The 17,305-nt window shown below is 44.3% G+C and overlaps 1 protein-coding gene across 1 annotated transcript in view; it reads right to left on the bottom strand.

The window, feature by feature from the left end:
• The window catches only part of LOC120052282 (DENN domain-containing protein 5B-like), a 45,960-nt gene that overhangs the window by 15,205 nt on the left and 13,450 nt on the right, over window positions 1-17,305 (bottom strand). Inside the window, exons 3-9 of the mRNA XM_038999111.1 lie at window positions 13,483-14,197; window positions 12,737-12,924; window positions 9,069-9,569; window positions 8,640-8,871; window positions 6,896-7,046; window positions 6,710-6,785; window positions 6,246-6,365 (exon numbers count right to left, since the gene is read on the bottom strand). Coding sequence (XP_038855039.1) covers window positions 6,246-6,365; window positions 6,710-6,785; window positions 6,896-7,046; window positions 8,640-8,871; window positions 9,069-9,569; window positions 12,737-12,924; window positions 13,483-14,197 — 1,983 coding nt within the window. The remainder of the gene's footprint in view (window positions 1-6,245; window positions 6,366-6,709; window positions 6,786-6,895; window positions 7,047-8,639; window positions 8,872-9,068; window positions 9,570-12,736; window positions 12,925-13,482; window positions 14,198-17,305) is intronic.

Genomic DNA, 17,305 nt, shown 5'->3' with positions numbered 1-17,305 from the left:
GAAAAGCATTCGAATAAAAATGAAAAGGTGAATGTAAGAAGCGAAAATAATTTCAAAATAGGCTACATGTCATATTAAAACAGCATTTAAACACTAAATAGGTCAGGAGCCTAAGGAGGAACGAAAATGAATTATTTAGGTTATATTATTTCAAGGCTATAGCCTACAAAGAAACATTGTGAAGCATTTGCGAGTGCGACACTAGGCTGGTCGGGACATAAAGCTCATTTAATCATGTCGTTGTATAAAATCCTTAGTCTATAAATTGCACAGGAAAATAACCTCACACTCAACGTCAACAAAACAAAGGAGATGATTGTGGAATTCAGGAAACAGCAGAGGGAGCACCCCCCTATCCACATCGACGGGACAGTAGTGGAGAAGGTGGAAAGTTTTAAGTTCCTCGGTGTACATATCACGGACAAACTGAATTGGTCCACCCACACAGACAGCGTTGTGAAGGCGCAGCAGCGCCTCTTCAACCTCAGGAGGCTGAAGAAATTCGGCTTGTCACCAAAAGCACTCACAAACTTCTACAGATGCACAAATCGAGAGCATCCTGTCGGGCTGTATCACCGCCTGGTACGGCAACTTCTCCGCCCACAACCGTAAGGCTCTCCAGAGGGTAGTGAGGTCTGCACAACGCATCACCGGGGGCAAACTACCTGCCCTCCAGGACACCTACACCACCCGATGTCACAGGAAGACCAAAAAGATCATCAAGGACAACAACCACCCGAGCCACTGCCTGTTCACCCCGCTATCATCCAGAAGGCGAGGTCAGTACAGGTGCATCAAAGCAGGGACCGAGAGACTGAAAAACAGCTTCTATCTCAAGGCCATCAGACTGTTAAACAGCCACCACTAACATTTAGTGGCCGCTGCCAACATACTGACTCAACTCCAGCCACTTTAATAATGGGAATTGATGGAAATTATGTAAAAATGTATCACTAGCCACTTTAAACAATGCCACTTAATATAATGTTTACATACCCTACATTACTCATCTCATATGTATAGACTGTACACTATACCATCTACTGCATCTTGCCTATGCCGTTCTCTACCATCACTCATTCATATATCTTTATGTACATATTCTTTATCCCTTTACACTTGTGTGTATAAGGTAGTAGTTGTGGAATTGTTAGGTTAGATTACTTGTTGGTTATTACTGCATTGTCGGAACTAGAAGCACAAGCATTTCGCTACACTCGCATTAACATCTGCTAACCATGTGTATGTGACAAATAAAATTTGATTTGGATTTGACATATAGTCTGTGACTTAGAATGAAATACAAATTAAATGAAAAATGTCTTATTAGTGCCTTTGAATTCATTTTTAGAAACAGGAGTTTGGCCAGTCTCTGGATTCAGGCTCATGTGATGGTGCCTGGAGAGCAGGCCATCAGCAGATAATATCCTGTCCACACTTGCAGAGCCACTGGGGATGCTAAACACCCTTTAGGCCACTCTTTTCTTTTTCCTATAGGTAGGCCTAAAGGATTTTAGGCAAAATAACCCAATAAAAACAGAAAGCTCCTTGAACATCATCCTTTACGTGTGGATGTTTAATGTAGCCAGTGTATAACTACCATATCCCACATGTAGAACAATGACACCCGGTCTGTAACCTAATAGTTTAGCACCATAACAGCAGGTAGCATCCGGTCTGTAACCTAATAGTTTAGCACCATAACAGCAGGTAGCATCCAGTCTAATGTGGTAGCATTTTCCAGTCATCTGGTGATTCTCAGTAACTATACTGTTCTCTTTGAAGTAGAAAGAAGAATCAATATAAGTTTAAATATTAGACATATCTCAGCAGAATAAAGGCTGAAGCCCATTTGAGTGTACAAAGCTGGATCAATATCAAATTGACCATTGGACGTGTAAAAACAGAACGTAAGCAGAATCTGTGTAGATGAGGCAAGGTAAACTAACAAGACGTGACTGGTCTGGGCCATATCTGATCTTGTGAAGGCTACTGGACACGCACATGAGTAATCATACATAGACAACCTCAGCCTGAACTTGTAAAGACCTTTGGACAGGAACATTAGCTAAGGGGTATGCATGTCATGCCACCAATAGAATCTATGCCCCAATATCTGAGCCAATAAGAGAATGGAAACCATGTAACAAAAGTAAAATGGGGTGATGACATTATGTAAGGAAAAAACTGTTGAAAGGCAAGCACTAAGAATGAGGAGGCAGCTCTTCCATGGAGGTGCTCGGTTTTGTTGCTCTCTGCAATAAAGTCTCATTTAATTCACAAGCTCCGGTATCTGAGAAGTATTTGATTTAATATTTTTCCACCACAAGTAACCTAATAGTTTAGCACCATAACAGCAGGTAACATCCGGTCTGTAACCTAATAGTTTAGCACCATAACAGCAGGTAGCATCCGGTCTGTAACCTAATAGTTTAGCACCATAACAGCAGGTAGAATCCAGTCTGTAACCTAATAGTTTAGCACCATAACAGCATCCGGTCTGTAACCTAATAGTTTAGCACCATAACAGCAGGTAGAATCCAGTCTGTAACCTAATAGTTTAGCACCATAACAGCAGGTAACATCCAGTCTGTAACCTAATAGTTTAGCACCATAACAGCAGGTAACATCCGGTCTGTAACCTAATAGTTTAGCACCATAACAGCAGGTAGCATCCGGTCTGTAACCTAATAGTTTAGCACCATAACAGCAGGTAGAATCCAGTCTGTAACCTAATAGTTTAGCACCATAACAGCATCCGGTCTGTAACCTAATAGTTTAGCACCATAACAGCAGGTAGAATCCAGTCTGTAACCTAATAGTTTAGCACCATAACAGCAGGTAACATCCAGTCTGTAACCTAATAGTTTAGCACCATAACAGCAGGTAGAATCCGGTCTGTAACCTAATAGTTTAGCACCATAACAGCAGGTAACATCCAGTCTGTAACCTAATAGTTTAGCACCATAACAGCAGGTAACATCCAGTCTGTAACCTAATAGTTTAGCACCATAACAGCAGGTAGAATCCGGTCTGTAACCTAATAGTTTAGCACCATAACAGCAGGTAGAATCCAGTCTGTAACCTAATAGTTTAGCACCATAACAGCAGGTAGAATCCGGTCTGTAACCTAATAGTTTAGCACCATAACAGCAGGTAGAATCCGGTCTGTAACCTAATAGTTTAGCACCATAACAGCAGGTAACATCCGGTCTGTAACCTAATAGTTTAGCACCATAACAGCAGGTAACATCCGGTCTGTAACCTAATAGTTTAGCACCATAACAGCAGGTAGAATCCGGTCTGTAACCTAATAGTTTAGCACCATAACAGCAGGTAGCATCCGGTCTGTAACCTAATAGTTTAGCACCATAACAGCAGGTAGAATCCGGTCTGTAACCTAATAGTTTAGCACCATAACAGCAGGTAGAATCCGGTCTGTAACCTAATAGTTTAGCACCATAACAGCAGGTAGCATCCGGTCTGTAACCTAATAGTTTAGCACCATAACAGCAGGTAGCATCCGGTCTGTAACCTAATAGTTTAGCACCATAACAGCATCCAGTCTGTAACCTAATAGTTTAGCACCATAACAGCAGGTAGCATCCAGTCTGTAACCTAATAGTTTAGCACCATAACAGCAGGTAGCATCCGGTCTGTAACCTAATAGTTTAGCACCATAACAGCATCCGGTCTGTAACCTAATAGTTTAGCACCATAACAGCACCCAGTCTGTAACCTAATAGTTTAGCACCATAACAGCACCCAGTCTGTAACCTAATAGTTTAGCACCATAACAGCACCCAGTCTGTAACCTAATAGTTTAGCACCATAACAGCACCCAGTCTGTAACCTAATAGTTTAGCACCATAACAGCACCCAGTCTGTAACCTAATAGTTTAGCACCATAACAGCATCCAGTCTGTAACCTAATAGTTTAGCACCATAACAGCATCCAGTCTGTAACCTAATAGTTTAGCACCATAACAGCAGGTAGCATCCGGTCTGTAACCTAATAGTTTAGCACCATAACAGCATCCGGTCTGTAACCTAATAGTTTAGCACCATAACAGCAGGTAGAATCCAGTCTGTAACCTAATAGTTTAGCACCATAACAGCAGGTAGCATCCGGTCTGTAACCTAATAGTTTAGCACCATAACAGCAGGTAGCATCCAGTCTGTAACCTAATAGTTTAGCACCATAACAGCAGGTAGAATCCGGTCTGTAACCTAATAGTTTAGCACCATAACAGCATCCGGTCTGTAACCTAATAGTTTAGCACCATAACAGCAGGTAACATCCGGTCTGTAACCTAATAGTTTAGCACCATAACAGCAGGTAGAATCCAGTCTGTAACCTAATAGTTTAGCACCATAACAGCAGGTAGCATCCGGTCTGTAACCTAATAGTTTAGCACCATAACAGCATCCGGTCTGTAACCTAATAGTTTAGCACCATAACAGCATCCGGTCTGTAACCTAATAGTTTAGCACCATAACAGCAGGTAGAATCCGGTCTGTAACCTAATAGTTTAGCACCATAACAGCAGGTAGCATCCAGTCTGTAACCTAATAGTTTAGCACCATAACAGCAGGTAGCATCCAAGCCTTATGTTTTGAACACACAGACAGCGTTATTTCATTTTGGGTCACCAGAATTACTAATTTCCAATGAAACGCTGTGTTTGCAGTCCAACAGGGCCAATTGCCAAATAACAAGTATGCTGCTTCAGACTCAGACCAATGAAAACATAGCACACCTAGCTATGAGTTCAGGACTGACATTCTTAACAGATGTTGAACTGAAAAACAACTGTTTCCATTGACCGTTAATTATATTCCTCTCCGTTGTGTATTTATCTTCAACATATTCTTACAATACGTTGGATTTATAGAACGTATGCGTCAAACTATATTCGTAGACAGCTTGACAGAAATGGTAGCAGAAGGTGAATGTTGAATTTTTGTTGAATACATATCCAGATGATGCTGCGTACTATTTTGTGCAAAATGGCTGTTGGTGTGTTCGAAGGCTTACACATAACACATCACCGCACTCCCTCTCTTGGTTCTTATCTTGATTTAGCACCTGTGTGTTATATACGTTTCTTTATGAAAATGTTTAGCTTACTCCATGACAGTAGCTACAGCAAGGGGCTACAAATGCATGCTGGGGCAGGGATGCCCTGAGCTCCTGAAGTGAGCACTACTGGAGCGGGTGAGAAGACAGACGCTCCAGCCTTTGGGAATCTCGCTCCAGTCAAATTGGGTACGCTCCGCTCACATACTCTGCCCTGGGAGCACGTTTTGGTTTTTGCCCTAACACTACACAGCCGATTCAAATAATCAAAGCTTTATGATGAGTTGGTTGTTTGAAACGTATTGCTAGGGCAAAAACCAAACCATGCACCAAGTGGGGGACCCAGGACAGACAGAATCCCTGCACTAAACTACAGGTAATACACACCTTGACACTACTTCCATCTTGAGGACAGAATAACAGCACCCACACATTGCTTACCTCTGAAATGGCATCCTTTTCCCTATATAGTGCACTACTGAGGCAAAAGTGGGACACTATATAGGGGAAAGGGTGCCAATTTGGGACATAGACAACCATTACATTTTTAATATGCTGTCTTTACAATCCCGAAAGGGATGGGTTGCCAACTGGCGATTGACACAAAAATAAGTGTTAACAGGTGAGATTGACTTCATCACTACTTGTTTTTGTAAGAGGTGTCGACAAGCTGAATGCACAGAGTTGTCTGTTTAAACTACTAGCGCACCGCTCGGACAACCATGCATACCCCACAAGTCCAGAACAGACTACGGGAGGAGCACAGTACTACATAGAGCCATGGAACTATTCCACATCAGGTAACTGATGCCAGCAGTAGAATCAGGTAAAAATACCCCTTATGGAACAGCAGGGACTGTGAAGAGATACACAAATCTAAGATAACTCAATAAATCAATTTTATATCTCACTAAGATGTTTGGTGCAGTATTTATCAATGAAACAATTTGCATGAAAACAAGTTGTGTCTCATTGAATCCCTACTGTTGACCAATCACTGACGAAGGGGCGTAGACTTCGGCCCCGGATTTAGGCTGGCCTCCCGAAAAAAAAAAAAGTGTGCCCGAACAGCTGAATAAGTCCAAAACATCACAAATGTCGTCATAATATCTGCACAAACTCTACTGGCTGGGAAGCATTCGGATGCCTTAGGGAGACCCCTTACCTTCACACGACACTCCCTCAGCAGCCCCTCCACAAACCCACACTGGGTTTGAGTGACAGTTGAGGGGGAGGGGTCAAGCAGCTTAGACTGGCATAGGCTCCTCCTCCCCAGAGAGAACTTCTATTGGATGAACACAAAGAACAACAGCCAATCAGACAATAGTAAAAAGTTGATTCTGAAAACAGCCAATAACTCCTTTCCTGGCCTAGCCCCTACCCACCCTGGGTTTGTAGATCAGACTGAAACAGAGAGGCACTACCTGGACTTGTTCAATAAGGTACATTTTCCCGTTACAAATCGTTGTTTTAGAAATGTTTTCCATTGTGTGCCCTTATGAACACAGCCCAGAAGGCAGAATGGTGTTCACGCAAAGAAAGGTAAAGGCATTACAATATTGTTTACACCAGGTATGGGAAACGGGCTAGAGGTAGATTTTGGACTATATAACTAAAGCAGGAATTTACCTCTCTCTGGTCATTGTCCAGTCCTGAGGTGGTCTCAGTAGTCACTGGTCTCTTAGGGATGTTACGACTTGACCACCTGCACACAGACACAATGTACGGTGTGTGTTTGTGTAGATCATTTGTGTGTGTAGGTAATTGTTGTGTACGTGTGTATATATATGTTATATGTGTATATATGTTACTTACTTGTTGGTGTGGTGTCCCTGTGCCAGTACATCAGCCTGTAGCCTGGGGAAGCAGCCCTGTTGGTGTCGGCCCTGGCCAATCCTCATGTCCAACAGGTGGGGGTGGATGGCCGTGTGGTCAGCCTTAAGCAGCCTGCGCTCCATGGCCTGGACTGGGAACCAGAGGAAAATAGAGGTGGGGGATGTGAGTGGGGCCTACTGGAGAAGGCTGTAGGAGAGGCAGCCTCTAGTAACCTTTTCACACTAGTGTGCTGACCCAAGCCATACTGTGCTGCCTGATATTTTCCTGTCACAGAGGCAATTCCATGATAACGGAATTACGGCGATTACCCATTGTCATTTCCAGGAACTATGCTGGATATGTAACCAGGCCAGCGCAGTAATAACAGCCATTTAGCAGACTCCATTATCCAAAGCAACTTATATTCATGTATTTTTGTATGGGGTTGCCCCAGCGGGAATCAAACCCACAATCCAGGCATTGCAAGTGCCATGCTCTACCAATTGAGCCATACAGGACTCTGCTCAATGGTGTATTTTCTACATCATGTTACTTTCTAAATTCTCATTCCTCTGCAGTCCGACATCAAAGGACTATTTGTAGAAGCCTCCTTTCAAATCCAGAGTTGTAGATACAACGTCATACTGCATGTCTAATCTGGAAAGCACTTTGTGCAGAAACAAGGTCATGTGTTGTTGTCGTGATGTGGAAGTGGATCCCTATCTGGTTTGCTTTAAAAGTCCACATTCCTGGGAAACACAGAGGGAGAGAAACAATTAAAACAGAGACCCAGAGAGAGACTGAAGCAGATTTAGTGGTGCAGTCTCTGCAGAGCGCTTGGCCGAACTTCAAAGCTGAGAGTTGAGGGTCTCATTATAGGGACACAATGTACTGTTTTCCTCATGTGCTACTTATCCTCCACCCCTCCAGTATTCCCCGTCTCTGTCACCTTCTCCCCCATTCATCATTTTGTACCTCTTACCATCAATGCCTCTTATTCCCTTCTCCCCCTCTCGCGTCTACCTTTCTCCCTCTCTCGCGTCTACCTTTCTCCCCCTCTCGCGTCTACCTTTTCATTCTCTCAGATTGATACTGAACTCCCTTTCCCCAGAACGGAATATTCCCCATCCCTCTCATGTTCTGGCATTCTACGGTGCTCTGGCAAAGTTTTCCCTCCTTTGTTTCTCTCTTCAGTGGAACTGAGGGAATATAGGGAGTAGAAGGAAAACATGACATGACATACAATGTGTGTTCTGTGGTTCTGGAGACACTTGCATCCTTAGCTAATCCCTGCCTCCCAATGCCCTCCATGCCAGGGGTCCCCGGTTTCCTTGAGGGGGAGGGTCGGGGGGCCGGAGCATAGTTAAAGAATTTTTACACAAATTGACAGCAAGACCCCCAAACATACATAGTATTTGACAAAAACAGAATTTCAGTCTTTTTTGCTCAGAAAACGTGGGGGCCGAATAGAATCACCCACAGGCCACTTATTGGAGAACCCTGCTCTATGCTTTGGACAAAGGACAAACAGAACATGTTCATCAGGCAACAAACCCCCCCCAAAAGTGGCCTGAAACAGTGATCTAAACTTGTCCAAGAAGAAGCACTCATTGTGGTGTACTGTTGCAAAAACTTCTATATTTTTTATTCTGTTGTGTTCCCTAACAACCACATGCAGTAATAATGGAAAATATTGAATGAGTACTACTGTAGCGCCCCTGAATCCAGTTTCCCCTGAACCCACCTGACTCATGGAGCACTGTGCACTTCCTGTAGTGACGGTTGCCAGGATCGTCCTCGAATGTGTTGTAGAGGCGCTCCCTCACCAAGCGCCCGTCGAACACGCGCTGCAGTGGCTCCCGGTCTGCCCAGCGAGACAACACCTTGCTGTCTATGAACGATGAAAACATGGCCGTCTCCAGGAACCGAGACAGGAAGTGTAGGTGTGTGGCGGGCTGCACCGACAGGAAAGAACCCTGGGGATAGACAAACGCACAAGTACACAAAATGTTAACACTTCCCTTTAAATCACTAACAGTGGTAGAATATTGCTTGTATCCTGAATGACAGCTTCCTGTCCGTGTATGTAGGATTACTGACTGAAGGAGTAGGCTATGGATAGGAGAGTCTATGGTATTCATTCAGTGAATGATTGTTGATCGATCTTCATTACCTTATCAAAGTTGCTCGTTCCCTCACGGTTGCCCAGCCAGGACTCCAGGTCGGGAGCGCTGTGGATCACAAACTCTTCGTACCTCCCGAACATGGAGGTGAAACGCCCCGCGAACACCTCCCTCAGCTGCACGTTCATCTTGGCTGCCTTCAGCTCCTCCTCTTCCTCCTCGAACGCCCGTCCCAGCGTCTTCCCTCCCGCCATCCCCCCTCCTCCACACCTCCTGGCCAGTGCCTGCAGTCGTTCCAGCACGGCCAACTCCTCCCCTCCTAGGTTCCCGTTGCGCCGGTCTTCCATCAGGTCCTCCAGGACGAGGCTGCTGAGGCAGGGGGGAGCGACAGGGGCGGGCTTGGTGGTTGTAGAGCCCCCGTATGGCTGGAGGCCGAAGCGCAGCAGCACCTCGTTCAGTTCCTGGATGAGCTCCAGCTGGTCTGGGAAGAGGGGCAGGTCCTCGGGTAGATCCACGCGGTGGTTGTCAATGTCCACGAAGCACAGATTGGCCTGGAGAGGGGGATGGGAAGGCAACAGTAAACATAAAAATCTGTTTAACTATCATTATCAAAGTGCATACTTTGGGAGAAGGCTGCGGAATTGGAACCCTTGTTAAAATGTTCAAAAAGGGAACACACAGACCCATCCTGGCAGAGTGGCACAACAAGCAACTCTTCTTCATGTAGATAATTCAGACTGTACAGAGGTTATTACCACTGATAGCATTAGGGCCAAGTATGCAAACATCACATTAAGATCAGAGATTTAACTATGCTCGTTGACGTTAGACCACAATTAGCGCAGATACTGACATATTAGCATTCGCAAACTATTGCTGTTATCAGTTACAAAGGGGGGGGGGGGATAGTAAAACTGTGCAAAAGGTTAAAAAACAGCAAAGCTACAATATATCACAGGAGGTTGGTGGCACCTTAATTGGGGCGGACAGGCTTGTGGTAATGGCTGGAGCGGAATGCTATCAAATACATGGTTTGATGCCATTCACTCCAGCCATTATTATGAGCCTTCCTACACTCAGCTGCCTTAAGGCCCTGCGACAAACTAGCGTCCTGTCCAGGGGGTGTACTTGTACATCAAGTTGCCTCAAGTTACAGAAACAGGGGACAGTCTCCTGCAATATGGGCCATCCCATGGATAATAATAATAAGCAATAAGGCTTACTTAAGCAGTTACCTATGCAGCAGCCGCCACAACACCATGACCTTCTGACAAGTAGTGCACTGCCCCAGGGGAGTATGGGAGATGTAGTGAGTGAGCAGCTGCAGTGATGTGTATTCCTACACCGTTTGTCCGCAACTCCTACCTTCAAATCCCTCTTCCCCAGATCAGTCTCTTCCTACATCGCGTTTAACCTTTCCCCTCTCAAAATGCCCCCTCTATGGCCCATCTCACCTGGTCCCATAGGTCTTTGTGCTGTATAGCCAACTCTGTCCATTGGAGTTGGCTAAACAGCCCAAACAGATCTGGGACTATCACCTCCTTCAGACACACATTTTTTTATAAATGCAAAAACAGTCAGAAAAATGAGTCGACCTCTGGAGAGAAGCCGAGCAGGCACTAGCCTGAACTACGTCAGAGAAATCCCATTCAACAGCATTGACAGTGTGCTCTGCAGGATTTTTTTTTTTTTTTTTTTAAACCCCATGTGATGACTGATTCACACAGACTACCGTTTGTTTACAATTCTACTTTAAAAAGGCCCACTCCTCAACTTGAAAAACAACAAGACAGTGATATTCTTTAAGAGCGGGCATGAACAATGGGTATCATTCATTTAAGTTGTCAAACATAACCTAGAATGTGCCTTTAAAGGGTGATGTGATTCTAATGCGTCACTGCTCCTCTTCTCATGGGAAAGGCAACAAACCCTCTATGATAAACCCCCCCCTCGCAGTATGGTGACCCAATTCACCATGACAACATCTGAGAACATTCTACTGTGATGCATCAGCTAAATTCCGTTAAAACAAATCTGTGCCGTTTAAAAAGCCTAGTCTTCGGATAAGGATACAGGAAAAAAATATGATTCAATCCTGCTGGAAGGATGGGACTACAAGGAGAGGATTGTATAAAAATACATTTACAATAGAACACCCTCTCGATGCGTTCTGTCATCTGCCTAGCTACCTACCATGTTACCCGTGTCCTCTCAAGCACACCCAGAAACAAAGTGGGCAGTTCTTAAACCCTGTTAATTATTCACGTTGTCCGATTTCTCTGGAAATGTGATGTCCGGTGCCTTCCTCTTCCCACCGTCGCCCACGGCTCAGCACTCTCCTTCTACTGGTGTATTTATGGGCCAACTCTACCACTTCAAAGAAAACTCCTGAGCTGTATCCTAAATGGCATCCTATTCCCCTACATAAAGCCCTATGGGTCCTGGTCAAAAGTAGTGCACTATATAGGGAATAGGACCCCATTTGGGATGCAAACCTAGCAAAACGCTTATACAGCATGGTGTGATTTGGGGATAAGTGTAGGAGATCGCCTGAGGAGGTGTGTGAATCTCTATATTTCGTCAGCACCAGAGAGCAGGGGGATATTAATATGCAACCAGAATAGGATTAATTAGTACAGGCACTGCAAGAATGCAGCAAATGTTACAATGCTCTTTCACGGTCTGTTACAATGCTCTTTCACGGTCTGTTACAATGCTCTTTCACGGTCTGTTACAATGCTCTTTCACGGTCTGTTACAATGCTCTTTCACGGTCTGTTACAATGCTCTTTCACGGTCTGTTACAATGCTCTTTCACTGTCTGTTACAATGCTCTTTCACTGTCTGTTACAATGCTCTTTCACTGTCTGTTACAATGCTCTTTCACTGTCTGTTACAATGCTCTTTCACTGTCTGTTACAATGCTCTTTCACTGTCTGTTACAATGCTCTTTCACTGTCTGTTACAATGCTCTTTCACGGTCTGTTACAATGCTCTTTCACGGTCTGTTACAATGCTCTTTCACGGTCTGTTACAATGCTCTTTCACGGTCTGTTACAATGCTCTTTCACGGTCTGTTACAATGCTCTTTCACGGTCTGTTACAATGCTCTTTCACTGTCTGTTACAATGCTCTTTCACTGTCTGTTACAATGCTCTTTCACTGTCTGTTACAATGCTCTTTCACTGTCTGTTACAATGCTCTTTCACTGTCTGTTACAATGCTCTTTCACGGTCTGTTACAATGCTCTTTCACTGTCTGTTACAATGCGTACTGGAATGCCTGTTATTAGAATGACTGACAGTGTACATTAGACTGCTGGAAAGCTTGTTGGAATGTTTTGCAAGGTCAGTGAATGCCTGTCAAAATGTGTATCACAATGCCTACTGGAAAGCTACAGAGAATGTGAATTAAAATGCTTCTAATTCCATGTGGTAAAGCCAATTAAAATGGGATTCAATAGTGGATTTAAAACTCATTCTTAATAGAGAAATAGGAACTTAGGAATAAGTGGCAACATTGTTTGTCCTACTGCATCGCAAGTGCAATACATTCATCACTCCTTCTTGGTCAGGTGGTTATTAAAGAAGATCATGTGTTCACAATAAGTCAACTGGTTAAATAAAGCCATTTTGAGGATAAAAGGGTCTTTAAAAAAGGCCTCCATTACATGGCTACAGTCCCAAGATGACTAAGTACATGCCATTCTAATACTGTACCTCATTGGACAGATCCAGAGTGGAGCGTTGGGCGCCGTCCCACCTCTGGATACCCATGAGGAAGGGCACTGGTGCATCCAGGAGGTGGTGCAGGGGAGCGGGCAGGATGGGCAGGTAGATATGCTTCCACTGGAACGGGAACAGCAGGGTGGTGATGCCCTCTGCCACAGTCATCAACCGCTGGTAGTCTGGAGACAGAGATATGGAAAGACGGAGGGAATTGGACCTCGGTGTACTAATGTGTTGTATTGTTAAGTTGTTGTCGTCAACCTTTTGATAGTATGAAGACAGAGACGGAGGGGGAGATTTTAAATTGTCGCTGATTTGAGGAATTTGACCCTGGTGATACTCATATCATGGATACATGTGTTGCATTGTTGTGGTGAGGTTTTAGTTGTGATTAGGTTGTGGTCTGAATCTCAAAAGTGTGCACTCATACACTCACCACCATGGACTAGTGCCGCTTTTCCAAACCCCAGTCCCCCCAACACCACACGTTGTAGCCCCAGACAAACTCACCTGGGGGCTTGATTATTAGTTGAATCAGATGAGTTTGTCTGGGGCTACAACAACGTGTGCTGTTCAGGGTACAACTCCAGTACCGATCTAATACTTTAAAGTGCATGATGGGAATTGAACATGTACACACTTTAGAGTGAAGGTTAGAAATAAAATAAGAATAAGAAAATAAAAAAACCTAGGTTGTTGATCTTTCAGCAAACGCTGCCTGGTCCTTTGGTCCTCACCTTGTGAGTAAAGCAGGATCTGGGTCTCCAGTAGCACGGAGGTGAGCAGCCTCACCAGGTTCTCCACCCCTAGCAGTGAGAAGGCCTCTCCCAGTGGGTAGTCCCCCAGCGGGAGCTCCTCTGGGCCGGGCTGCTGGCACACGATCGGCCCCTGGACCCCGTGGAACCGGAGCGACCGACCAGGCGGCGGCGCGGGCACCTCATACAGGATGTTGTGGATGTAGCTCTCTAGGGGCAGCGGCGGGGCGGCGTGCGATGTCACCGCCTGGTGCAGCTGGGACAGGAAGTGGCGGGCGGCGAGGAGGAAGGGGAGGGGTGTCAGGAGGCAGAGGGCCTTGGAGACATACAGGGTGTCCCGGGCCGGCTGGAAGGAGCCCGCTGTGCAGCCCAAACAAGCCAACAGGGGACGCTCTGCCAGGGAAGCAGCATCCGACTCGTCCAGGCTGCTCACCAGAGAGTCCATGCTGGATGTGGAGGGGGAGGAGGCAGAGGAAGTAGAGCGGGATGAAGAAGAGGTGGAGTGATGCGCCACATGGTGCATCTGATGGAGGGTCTGCATCGCCGCGGTGATCTGGGCGCTCGTCACCTCCTCGTAGTACATGTGCACAAAGCCGTAGGAGTGTGTGCCGTCGTCCCGAGCGACCGTGAAGGAGTGGAAGCGGGAGTCACGGCTGTCCGCCTGACTACGGAACGACAGGCCCCGCGGCATGCAGAGCTGGGGAAAGAGAGAGAGATGATGAGGAGGGAGTATCGAGAGAGATGGAGACAGAAACGAAGGGAGGAGGAGAGAGGGGGGGAAGGGTGATATGGGAGATTTTTTTTTAAAGATGAGAGAGGAAGGAGGATGAAGAGGTGGTGGGGGAGAGATATGGACAGAAGAGTTGGGATGTTTTAGAGGACAGAGCAGAGGAACAAAGGAGAAAAGGTAGAGCGGTAGGAGGAGGGGAAGAGGGAAAATACAGAAAGAATGGCAGTGTCAACTGCCTTCAATAACATGTTCTTATATCAAACACACAAGGAATTATGGACAGGGATGAGGGGTCAAATCATTCTGAAGGGCATCCATTCTGACATTAAAAAAAAAACGCTAGTCTTCAATGTTAAAGAAAGAGGGCCCTTATTCGCCTCCCGAGTGGCGCAGCGGTCTCAGGCACTGCATGACAGTACTTGGTGTCACTACAGACCCGAAATCGATCCCGGACTGTCGCAGCCGGCAGTGACCGGGAGACCCATGAGGCGGCACACAAGTTGTGTAAAGGTTGTTCAAATAAAGAACAACGGGGTGTTATTTGTGGAGAGTGAGTGTGGCTCCATGAAAAGGTGCTCTATCCATCTGTTACAAAGTACTTCAGTGTCTGTGCTCACAACAGGCTTTAGCTTCATGAAAAACGAACATTTATTTATTGGTTCATTTAAAATGAGATGCTGTCGAGTTTCTGCCTAGTGCTTTCATTATCCAGACAAGAATGTGCCATTAAACAACTTCTTTTATTATTGAAATTCCATACATTTTGAAGGATACTAATGTTTCAAAAATGTTTCTTAAAAATTATAACACTTGAAACGGAAAATATTCTAATTTGCATAAAAGAGAAATGCATTGTGGTACTGGAGAACAAAACAAAGTAGTGATGTCATAGCAGTGCCAAACCATCAGCTTTTTGTTTATTACTTTCAATTGGTTAAATTACTAATTTACACTGACAGATTTGCGACAGCATTGTTAAACCCCAAAAACGTACATTAACAAAACAATAGTGCACAAACCGATAAAGTCCCCTAATCTGTGTAACAGAATAGAACAGAATGTCCATAATAAGCTGTACTTTAATTCAACATGACACATTTTCTTGTAATGAATGCAATAAATGAAGCTGTTTTTACATGGACACATGACAACCATCTCTAGAAAGGGCTAAAACAGCCCAAATGCCATAAAAAGAATGACTTAACCCTCTTCTCTGTATATAAGTTGTCTAAACGTATCGTAGCTCCACTGTCTTACCATGTTTTTTTTTTTTGTTTTTTTTTTCAGAAAAAACGATTTATTGACTAGTAAGGACCATAAAGAATGTTCATGCCAAACAAATGGCTCTGTGCACAAAGTCAGATAAAATGTTATTTGTCACATGCGCCGAATACAACAGAGCCAGTGAAATGCTTACTTACAAGCCCTTAACCAACAATGCAGTTAAGAAAAAAACCTACAAAAATAAGAAATAAAAGTGACAAATAATTAAAGAGCAGCAGTAAAATAATAATAGCGAGGCTATATAGAGGGGGTACCAGTACAGAGTCAATGTACGGGGGCACCGGTTAGTCGAGGTAATTGAGTTAATATATACATGTGGGTAGAGTTATTTTTTTTTATTTTTTTATAATATGTTTATTATTTTCCAATAAAAATAAAGTAAAAAAGACAGCAATACAAACAATGACATTCATTGTACTGTTGGATGGGATGGCCAGTTTAGAGGACAAAACAAAAGTTAACTCACACATACACAAAATAAAACAAAATCCTATTAGGTGGTACATGTATAAGAAGACAGCATATAGTCATTACAAGCAGTGTAGTTCAGCCAAAAATAAATATTGAGTGGAGTACAGCACAGAGTAGCAGCAGATCGTCAGCCCAGTTATGAAGCGGGACTAGACCATTTATCCAGTATCGGCTGCCATATTTTGTAAAACAATGGACTTCTATTGGAGGTGTTGTATCGAATCTTTTCCATATGGATTACATTCCCTAAATCCCGTAACCATATTTCAAAGGTAGGTACAGTCTCCAATTTCCAAAATTGCAATATGAGCCTTTTGGCTAATAGAGTACAAAGCGAGACAGCTTTCCCTTCCTGGTTATTCCCATCAACTGTACCAAACAGAGCGATCAATGGGTCTGGGGCTAGAACTCTATCAAAGGCCTTAGATAAGTAATCAAAAATGAGAGCCCAGTAAGCATGTAATTTAGGGCATGTCCAGAATAAGTGGGTCAACGTCCCCTCCACCTGCTTGCACCTCTCACACAGTGGTGAGGTGTCCGGGAATATTTTATGCAGTTTTACTTTTGAGTAGTGTAACCTGTGTATCACCTTAAACTGTACAAGGTTGTGTCTGGCATTCACTGAACTGTGGTTTATATTCCTGAGAGCTTCTATCCAGTCCTCATTTGAGATTTCTGAACCAAGTTCTTGTTCCCAAGCCCTTTTAATGGTGTCTGTGGATACCTCTATGTGGGCCTGTAGCACATCATACAGTCTAGAGACCGACCCTTTTGAATGGGGTTTGACAAGGATCAAGCTATCTAATGTAGGACTATTTGGCTTCATGCCATACTGTGGGATATGTGTCCTTAAGAAGTTCCTGATTTGGAGGTATCTGAAAAAATGTGTTGTTGGCATGTTGAACTTTGCCTGTAATTGTTGAAATGAAGCTAACTGACCGTCTATGTATAAATTACCAATTGTTGTGAGCCCCTTCTCCCTCCACTGTGAAAACACCACATCATCCAATGCAGGGTGGAAAGCATGATTCAGGCTAATCGGGCTGTCTATGTAAACAGTGGGTATGTTAAGAAAATCCCTAATCTGTTTCCAGATCCTAAGCGTATGACAAATGACTGGATTGGAGTCATAAGTGGCTTTTTTCACATATGATGGGCTATTAACAAGTGCAGGGAGTGAGGAACGTTGACAGGAGGCCTGCTCGATCAAAAGCCATGAAGGCATATCCTTCTGTCTCATCGCAGGTAAACTTTCCCTCCAGAAAGACACAATGTTCAGATTAGCAGCCCAATAATACAGTTTGAAGTGAGGAAGGCCAA

Source organism: Salvelinus namaycush, chromosome 8 (assembly GCF_016432855.1).
Source record: "Salvelinus namaycush isolate Seneca chromosome 8, SaNama_1.0, whole genome shotgun sequence".
In the NCBI taxonomy this organism is placed as follows: Eukaryota; Metazoa; Chordata; class Actinopteri; order Salmoniformes; family Salmonidae; genus Salvelinus; species Salvelinus namaycush.
This window is presented reverse-complemented; position numbering and strand designations above follow the sequence as displayed.